This window comes from Triticum dicoccoides, chromosome 2A (genome assembly GCF_002162155.2).
Source record: "Triticum dicoccoides isolate Atlit2015 ecotype Zavitan chromosome 2A, WEW_v2.0, whole genome shotgun sequence".
NCBI lineage: Eukaryota > Viridiplantae > Streptophyta > Magnoliopsida > Poales > Poaceae > Triticum > Triticum dicoccoides.
Genome location: NC_041382.1, coordinates 186,561,435 through 186,571,706, shown reverse-complemented (window position 1 = coordinate 186,571,706; position 10,272 = coordinate 186,561,435). Strand labels below are relative to the sequence as shown.

At 50.8% G+C, this 10,272-nt stretch overlaps 1 protein-coding gene across 1 annotated transcript; it reads left to right on the top strand.

Annotated features, from left to right (window-relative positions):
* Window positions 1–5,707: 5,707 nt before the first annotated feature.
* LOC119359251 (internal alternative NAD(P)H-ubiquinone oxidoreductase A1, mitochondrial-like) lies at window positions 5,708–8,724 on the top strand. The gene is made up of 6 exons (XM_037625532.1): window positions 5,708–5,872; window positions 6,210–7,109; window positions 7,257–7,417; window positions 7,532–7,597; window positions 7,702–7,865; window positions 7,976–8,724. Exons 2-6 carry the CDS (start codon window positions 6,272–6,274, stop codon window positions 8,427–8,429), a joined length of 1,683 nt encoding a protein of 560 aa, XP_037481429.1. The 5' UTR covers window positions 5,708–5,872; window positions 6,210–6,271; the 3' UTR covers window positions 8,430–8,724.
* Window positions 8,725–10,272: the final 1,548 nt, after the last annotated feature.

Below are 10,272 nucleotides of genomic sequence, written 5' to 3'. Positions count from 1 at the left end.
TCATCTTATTTACTACCGTCGTCCTAAGTAAGCAAGATGCATAATCATAATAAACATCACATGCAATTATATAGTTGTGACATGATATGGCCAATATCATATAGCTCCATTGATCTCCATCTTCGGGGCTCCATGATCATCTTGTCACCGGCTTGACACCATGATCTCCATCATCGTGTCTTCATGAAGTTGTCACGCCAATGACTACTTCTACTTCTATGACTAACGCGTTTAGCAATAAAGTAAAGTAGTTTACATGGCGTTCTTCAATGACACGCAGGTCATACAATAAATTAAGACAACTCCTATGGCTCCTGCCGGTTGTCATACTCATCGACATGCAAGTCGTGAATCCTATTACAAGAACATGATCAATCTCATACATCACATATATCATTCATCACATCCTTTTGGCCATATCACATCACATAGCATACCCTGCAAAAACAAGTTAGACGTCCTCTAATTGTTGTTGCATGTTTTACGTGGCTGCTATGGGTTTCTAGCAAGAACGTTCCTTACCTACGCAAGACCACAACGTGATATGCCAATTGCTATTTACCCTTCATAAGGACCCTTTTCATCGAATCCGTTCCGACTAAAGTGGGAGAGACTGGCACCCGCTAGCCACCTTATGCACCAAGTGCATGTCAATCGGTGGAACCTGTCTCACGTAAGAGTACGTGTAAGGTCGGTCCGGGCCGCTTCATCCCACAATACCGTCGAAACAAGATTGGACTAGTAACGGTAAGCATATTGAACAACATCAACGCCCACAACTACTTTGTTTTCTACTCGTGCAAAGAATCTACGCAATAGACCTAGCTCATGATGCCACTGTTGGGGAACGTAGCAGAAATTCAAAATTTTCCTACGCGTCACCAAGATCTATCTATGGAGAAACCAGCTACGAGTAGAAGGAGAGAACATCTACATACCCTTGTAGATCGCTAAGCGGAAGCGTTCAAGTGAACGGGGTTGATGGAGTCGTACTCGTCGTGATTCAGATCACCGATGATCCTAGTGCCGAACGGACGGCACCTCCGCGTTCAACACACGTACAGCTCGACGATGTCTCCCACGCCTTGATCCAGCAAGGAGAGAGGGAGAGGTTGAGGAAGACTCCATCCAGCAGCAGCACAACGGCGTGGTGGTGATGGAGGAGCGTGGCAATCCTGCAGGGCTTCGCCAAGCACCTACGGGAGAGGAGGAGGTGTCACGGGAGGGAGGGAGGCGCCAAGGGCTCAGGTATGGATGCCCTCCCTCCCCTCCACTATATATAGGGGCAGGGGAGAGGGGGGAGGTGCAGCCTTGCCCCTTCCTCCAAGGAAGGGGTGCGGCTAAGAGGGGGGGAGGAGTCCATCCTCCCCAAGGCACCTCGGAGGTGCCTTCCCCTTTTAGGACTCTCCCCTTTTTCCTATATCTTGGCGCATGGGCCTCTAGGGGCTGGTGCCCTTGGCCCATGTAGGCCAAGGCGCACCCCCTACAGCCCATGTGGCCCCCCGGGGCAGGTGGCCCCACCCGGTGGGCCCCCGGGACCCTTCCGGTGGTCCCGGTACAATACCGATGACCCCGAAACTTGTCCCGATGGCCGAAACAGGACTTCCTATATATAAATCTTTACCTCCGGACCATTCCGGAACTCCTCGTGACGTCCGAGATCTCATCCGGGACTCCGAACAACATTCGGTAACCACATACAAGCTTCCTTTATAACCCTAGCATCATCGAACCTTAAGTGTGTAGACCCTACGGGTTCGGGAGACATGCAGACATGACCGAGACGTTCTCCGGTCAATAACCAACAGCGGGATCTGGATACCCATGTTGGCTCCCACATGTTCCACGATGATCTCATCGGATGAACCACGATGTCAAGGACTCAATCGATCCCGTATACAATTCCCTTTGTCTAGCGGTATTTTACTTGCCCGAGATTCGATCGTCGGTATACCGATACCTTGTTCAATCTCGTTACCGGCAAGTCTCTTTACTCGTTCCGTAACACATCATCCCGTGATCAACCCCTTGGTCACATTGTGCACATTATGATGATGTCCTACCGAGTGGGCCCAGAGATACCTCTCCGTTTACACGGAGTGACAAAACCCAGTCTCGATCCGCATAAAATAATAGATACTTTCGGAGATACCTGTAGTGCACCTTTATAGTCACCCAGTTACGTTGTGACGTTTGATACACCCAAAGCACTCCTACGGTATCCAGGAGTTACACGCTCTCATGGTCAAAGGAAGAGATACTTGACATTGGCAAAGCTCTAGCAAACGAACTACACGATCTTTGTGCTATGCTTAGGATTGGGTCTTGTCCATCACATCATTCTCCTAATGATGTGATCCCGTTATCAACGACATCCAATGTCCATAGCCAGGAAACGACGACTATCTGTTGATCACAACGAGCTAGTCAACTAGAGGCTCACTAGGGACATATTGTGGTCTATGTATTCACACGTGTATTACGATTTCCGGATAATACAGTTATAGCATGAATAAAAGACTATTATCATGAACAAAGAAATATAATAATAACACTTTTATTATTGCCTCTAGGGCATATTTCCAACAACTACCTCATCTACTTCCCATCCCACAATTATCAATCCTACTCATGCAATTTTTGAGGGTGAAACTAATGCATAAAAACTGGGTATGAAAGGGATATGATCAAAGTGTGAACTTGCCTGCAATGTTGATGAACATGATTTGCACTCATAACTCTTGATAGGTCTACTCGTCACACTCCGGTCAATCTATCATAAGCAAGCAATAATAACCACACATAAGCAATCACTCAAAAAATCAGAAAGATCGAAGAAACGATTCGGGAAACTTCAAAACCAAGCAAATAACTCTTGCAACATAAAACAATTTCTAACAGTACCAAATTTATGTGAATTTGGCCTTATCAGAAAGTTAGGTCAAGAGCTTCGATTTGCAAAAAGAATCAACTCAAACGGAGCTACGAAACTCAAGTTATGATCAAACGAAGTTTGAATACAAATATGGTCTAATTCAAATTTTAAAACTTTCAAAAACATGTTTGAGTTGGATTACAGGATAGGGGAGATCATAACGAAGACGTGAGCGTTGGTTTCGTTGGGTTTGGATAAACGGTTGAAAAGTTGTGATAGTTTGAAGATCAGGGACTAAACTATAAATAAAACACTCACAGATAGGTCCCTGGCCGAAAATCTAAAATAAAATAAAAAGAAAAAGAGAAACGCTACCGAACGAACGTTCGCTACAGAACGCTTAAAGGACGAAACCGTTCGCTATAGATCTAAACGGGTGAACGCTCGCTATCTAACAAAACCAAAAGAAGTAAACCGTACTAAAAGAAAAACCAAACTATATATAAAAAACCGGTGGGTTTTCTCGGTTTATACCGGTCGGGGCAAATAAAACCGGCGGCGGCGGCGGTTTAGATCGGTGGAGCGGCGGCTCCGGCGAGGGCGGCGAGCTCCGGCGCGGCTACGGCAACGCGGGCGGCGGGGTGCGGCGCATGCGATGGCAGCGGGCGGCGCGGGCGGCGGCGCAGGCGAGGAGCGACGCGGGCGGCGAAGCAAGGCGGTGGCGGCGCGGGTCTGCGGCGTGCGGCAGCGGCGAGATGCGGGGCGGCGCGGCGAGTTGTGGGAGGGGGGCGGCGAGTTGCGAGAGAGGGGCGGCGGCGCGAGCAACGAGAGGGGTCGGGGTCGGGGTCGGCCTTAAAAAGGGCGAGGGGAGGGAAGGTGGTGGCGTGGAGGAGGGGCGATGGGCGCCGTGGAGAGGCCGGACTCCGGCGAGTCCCTGTCGGGCACGGCGGGAGCTAGGAGGCGGCTCCGACTTGGGCCGGCTGGATGGGCTTCGGCCCAGTTGGCCCCCGGGGTAATTTTTTTTAATTTTTTTTTCTAGACAAACATAATTATAAAAACAAAAATAAAAGAAAATATTATATAGGCATATAATATATTAAAATTTTCAAAAAAACATTGTCTACAACATGGACATTTTAGTAAAGTCAAACAAAATCAAATAATTCAAAGAGTGCTCCTGCTCTAATAAAATGCACCAAAATCATTTAAAAAAACCAAAATGATTTCAAATTAATTTTTCTCCAATTTTCTATTGTAGGGAATCATGTTACCCTATTTTCCATGTATTTTATTTTTGGAGAAAAATAATTTGAATAAAACTCAAATAACTCCAAATTGAAAATAAATTCCAAAAGGACTTTGAATTTGATCCTTTTAACTTCCAACTCATATTTCATATAATTTGAAGAAGTCAGTTTATCTTCTCTCGTGAAAATCATTAAGTTGCATAAAGTTTCGGAATTAGAAATATTTTCCAAATGAAATTCAAATATTTTCAACACCCCTTGTCATTTAAATAAATGGAAGAAGTCATGTCATCTTCTCTTCAGGGTTTCGTGGTGAAAAGAATTTGAATTCACGGAGATCACGAATGCAAAATGAAAGTTTGGGAAAGTCCTTTTATTCCCCCTCATTTAACTTTCAAAAAGGTTTCGAATTTCACTCAATTTTACACAATCAAACAAACAATCAATCAAATCTATCTATTTATTATAACATTCCAAAATTTAGAATTTTGGGATGTTACACACGTAATCTCCTCGGAAGGGGTCTCAATGCATTTTGCTCTGGCAGCTCTCCATTGCTCGATGTCGCTTCTGTGTGCGCTGATTACATCCATGTGGCTCGGCCGTTTTTTCCTGAAGGTGTAGTCGTTCCGTTCAGATCAAATTTGCCAAGAGACCATCACGATCTTGATCATCTTTTTGTTTGCTCTTGGTGCAACAGAGATCATCTTTGTCATCACCATACCATTTTATTGCCTTTACTCAGTATATTTTGTCATATCATTATTTGTCTTGCCGACAAACTTCACATAAATCAAAGGACGCTCTACGGAATTGCATCAATCTTTCACTCTCTCTGTCTCAAAATATAAGATCATCTTTTTTGAACATCAGTAGAGACACAAGCGCTTATATACACGCGCATACACTCATTTTTATGAACGCACACGCACATCCTACCCCTATGAGCATTCACCGTATTGACGGGAACGTCTTCTCCCACTGAATGCGCATCGCCGGAAATCCAGAAATAAATCCAAAAATAAATGCAAGCACTAGAATTTGAACCCTGGTGGGCTGGAGATACCACAGTCCCTCTAACCATCCAACCACAAGTTGATTCGCAATAAGATCATTTTTGGCAATATCATTTTGGACGGAGAAAGTATTAGCCTGACCCTGAAGCTACGCGGGATGGGTTTACGGTCATGCAACCATCGATCAATCGTAGTTCCGTCCCATTTTCTACAACGTACAGCTGGCCAGGTGGGTTCGGGTCGAGACAGTGCGTGCACGGAAGCCGAACCGGTACGTACGTGCGCCGCCGCCCGCGAGTATCTCAGCGCGGATGGGGCGGCCGGTACGTGACAGCTGGCGCTGACCGGGTCGCAGCCAGGCAGGCAGCGCGGGCATGCATGCAGTGCCGAGGAAGAAAAGGAAAGAAGAATTGATTTTGCTCAACCGCGGATCCCCACGGCAGAATTAAACGGGCCCGGGGTTCCGTTGGTTCGTCTCTTCTTGCTGCGCAAGCCAGGCTCCTCCCGGCAAGTCGGGGGAAAGTAAATATACTCTCCTCTCCAAGACACGCGCGACTCTTTCTCTCCTCCAGATATTTCGCTTTCCTTTCCGCTCCAGATAGAAAACTCCCTTTCCCACACGCGAGCCGATCCGGTGACCAGGACGCGCGCCTTGGCTTCTTCCTCTTCGTCCATGGCGGGCCCCGCGACGACGTCTCCGCCCTGCTGCTGATTCGATCGCGTACGCTCGCCCGGTAATCCTTCGATTCGACTCTTGCCTCGCTGTTTCTTCCTCTTCTCCTTCTAGTGCGTCGGCGGTGCCTTTGCACGGAAGCCGTGACGCACGGGGCCCGGAATCATCAAACGAGGCGGCGGACGCAAGTCGGTTCCACGTACGTACGCCGCCATGGACTCGCCCTGTTCTAGTAGCTAGTGGTCTCTTCGCCTTGGGGTTTCCAGTTCCTCGCCGTCGATCTATATATTCTCTTGCCGTTTTGTCGTCGGTTTCTATGCATTGTTGTGTATGCTAACCCATGTGCGTGTTGGATGATTTGCTTTGCTGATTCGAGTCTTCTTCCCGAATCTTCGCAGTGACATCTGCAGCAACTCACACGAGATACAGGCGGTAGAAGCAGCGCAGCACGCACGCTTCAATGGCTTGGTCTAGGATCGCGAGGAGCTCGCAGCTGTCGCAGTCCCTCTCGAGGATCGCGTCCGAGGGCGGCGCGCCCACCCCGGCGGCCTCCGCGCTGCTCAATGCGGCGGCGCTGGGGCCACGGAGCCGCCACGCCGCGTCGTCGTTCCACAGCCTCGCGTGCGCCGGCCTCGCCGACAAGTGCGGCGCCGGCGCGGGGGGGCATCTCTACGGCCAGAACAGAGGCATCAGCGCGACGCCTTCGAGGCTGCTCCCCGCGGCAGCAGAGCCCCTGGCGGCGGAGTGCTCCGACACCGAGGACCCCGCTGAGGCGATGGCGGCGTTGCCGGATCTGGGCCCAACGGGCCTCAAGAACAAGCCACGCGTGGTGGTGCTCGGCTCCGGGTGGGCGGCGTGCCGGTTCCTCAAGGACGTGGACACCTCCGCCTACGACGTGGTGTGCGTGTCCCCGAGGAACCACATGGTGTTCACGCCGCTGCTGGCGTCGACGTGCGTCGGCACGCTGGAGTTCCGGTCCGTTGTGGAGCCCGTCAGCCGCATCCAGCCGGCGCTCGCCACCCGCCCCGGATCATACTTCTTCCTCGCCAACTGCACCGGCATCGACACGCGGAAGCACGAGGTGTACTGCACGGTGGCGGCCGGCGACGAGCAGCTGCCCACCAACCCCTACCGCTTCAGGGTGGCCTACGACAAGCTTGTGATCGCCAGCGGCGCGGAGCCGCTCACCTTCAACATCAAGGGCGTCCAAGAGAACGCAATCTTCCTCCGCGAGGTGAACGAGGCGCAGCAGATCAGGCGCAAGCTCCTCACCAACCTCATGCTGTCCGAGAACCCAGGTAGCTAACCAGATCGATCAAATGCATCGCATTCGCATGCAAACCTGTTGTTGAGTAGAGTGTAGTTGGCGCGTCGTAGCGATCTTGGTCATGAGCTCTGCAATGGTACGCGCTGTTGATTCTTGTTGTGTTTATCTGAATCAACAGGCCTGTCGGAGGCAGAGAAAAAGCGGCTCCTGCACTGCGTGGTCGTCGGCGGAGGTCCCACCGGAGTGGAGTTCAGCGGCGAGCTCAGCGACTTCATCATGCGCGACGTGCGGGACAGGTATGCGCATGTCAAGGACTATGTCAAGGTCACCCTCATCGAGGTACGTACACTAGCTACTTACATATACGCATGCATCTCGAATTCTCGATCTTATTAAGCATCAGGCCATGGTGTACGGTGTACCTGAATTGATCATCCCCTATGTTACTGCTAGGCCAACGAGATCTTGTCGTCGTTCGACGTCGGGCTGCGGCAGTACGCGACGAACCACCTCTCAAAGGTAACTAAGCAGAAACAGTTCTTGTATACTCAATGGCATTCTGCTGTCTGTGCTCGTGATTTGATTTGGGAATTACTGGTGTCCGGTGGCGATGGCGTGTGCAGTACGGAGTGAAGCTGGTGAAAGGCGTGGTGAAGGAGGTGTTGCCGACGGAGATCGTGCTGAGCGACGGCACCCACGTCCCCTACGGCCTCCTCGTCTGGTCCACCGGCGTCGGCCCGTCAGAGTTCGTCAAGTCCCTCGACCTCCCCAAGTCCCCCGGCGGAAGGTACGTCCATGTCCATGCCGCCAGTGCTTAATTTTCTCCACGAAACACAGCGAAGCACATAGCATTGGTGGCGATCTAACCGAACATGTGACATGGGAAATGGGACGCAGGATCGGCATCGACGAGTATCTCCGCGTGCCGAGCGTGGAGGACGTGTACGCGCTGGGCGACTGCGCGGGGTTCCTGGAGAGCACGAAGAGGCCGGTGCTCCCGGCGCTGGCGCAGGTGGCGGAGAGGGAGGGCAAGTACCTGGCACAGCTGTTCAAGAAGCTGGCGGCGCAGAACGGCGGCGGCAGGGCGCACTGCGGCAAGAAGGCGGACCTGGGGGAGCCCTTCGTGTACAAGCACATCGGGAGCATGGCCTCCGTGGGCCGGTACAAGGCGCTGGTGGACCTCCGTGAGAACAAGGACGCCAAGGGGGTGTCGATGGCCGGCTTCCTCAGCTGGGTCATGTGGCGCTCCGCGTACCTGACGAGGGTGGTGAGCTGGAGGAACAGGTTCTACGTGGCGGTCAACTGGGCCACCACGCTCGTCTTCGGCCGGGACAATACAAGGATCGGCTGAACAGCCGTGGGGCGGCTGGCTGGATCTGTTTCCTCTTGAGTAAGGCAAAAGGGGACGAGATGCTGGCCTTCAATTTTGCTTAGGATTACCATTTAGTCATTCACGATTCGATTCATTTCCAACGTTGTGAAAAATACGAAGTACGCAACACTTACTCCTAGTACTTTTAAGCCAAAAGTGCACTGCGAATTTTCAGAGTAATATAGATAATCCGTCTAGGCTATTTTGTACCTGACATCATAATGACCTTGTGTCAACAAATCCCTACATGGCTACGTACTTTCTTTCTGGTGGATTTCTTTTCTGAACTTTTTCTGGTGGATCAGTCTAGAACATGTCACATGCTCAAAAGCACCCTCAACATTGTTGACTGTTCTACGTCCGTGCAAATTTTTGTGAATAAAAGAATTTTTGAATTCATTTTGAAGCACTGATTTTAGGAATGTTTGTTCTTCAGAGAATTTTGCATGTATATAGAACATTCGACAATGTACGAGCGAACATTCAACAATGTTTTAGATTATTATTTTTACTATTTGTTATGATTTTATTGTTCACAAGGGTGCATTTGAATCCAAGATCGGAACAACACTTTCACAAAATTAGTTTTAATTGCCTATGCAAAAAACCACCACCCTATAAAGTTGAATTGTGCGACAATCATTTGCATTGGTGACAGGATTGGTGCCACGTCGGCATAATGTGTCTTTGCTTCTTCCCTAGCCGACGGTGCTCTAATTATTGCCAGCACCCGAAGCAGGTGGCCATTAGGTTGTATTGGTCAGGTGCTCAGTGTCTCTCAGGGTGGTGGCGGTGTCAACTATTACAAAGTTGATGGAGGTGCATGCGGTGGCGTGCAGTGGTGCTTGACTTTTCTGACTGCATTGGATGAAGAAGACCACATGGAGATCCTCGTACAAGAGACCTAGCCAGCCCTCCGTGTCATCCCCACGGGCGACTTGGGTAGTGGCACCAGCTAGCCCACGCCTTCTCCCCTCCCCCCTCCCACACACACACGCCTAGCCGTCGGTCAGAGCCACTGAGGTAAAGCCCCTCGCGGTGGTCGGCGGCGGGGACCCTTCTTCCTCCCCGACCATGATGAAGCAACGCGGGATATATCCGTGTGCGGGGGATACGACGCTCATGCGGGGCGCCGTGGTTGCAGCGCACGTGGCCGGGCTGGCAACACAGCAGTGCAACGACAATTGCGTAGGTGCTCCTGGACGGTGGTGGCGGCTCCTGCGTCAGGATCTGGTGTGAGGCAGCTCTCGTCGGTGGTCGGCGGGTGAGGGAGTCCTGGATTAGGGGGTCCCCGGGCGTCCGGGCTGTGTGATGTGGGCCGGAATGGTGGGCCGTGAAGATACAAGATAGAAGGCTTCCCCCCGAGTCCGGATGGGACTCTCCTTGACGTGGAAGGCAAGCTTGGCGTTCGGATATAAAGATTCCTTTCTCTGTAAACCGACTCTATACAAACCCTAGCCCCCTCCGGTGTCTATATAAACCGGAGGGTTTTAGTCCGTAGGGGAAGTCATAATCATACATGCTAAACATCTAGGGTTTAGCCATTACAATCTCGTGGTAGATCAACTCTTGTAACCCCTACACTCATCAAAGTCAATCAAGCAGGACGTAGGGTATTACCTCCATCAAGGGGACCCGAACATGGGTAAACAATGTGTCCCCTGCCTCCTGTTACCTTCGATCCTTAGACGCACAGTTCGGGACCCCCTACCCGAGATCTGCCGGTTTTGACATCGACATTGGTGCTTTCATTGAGGGTTCCTCTGTGCTGTCGACAAAGGATTCGATGGCTCGTTCGATCATCCACAATGATGTTGTTTCG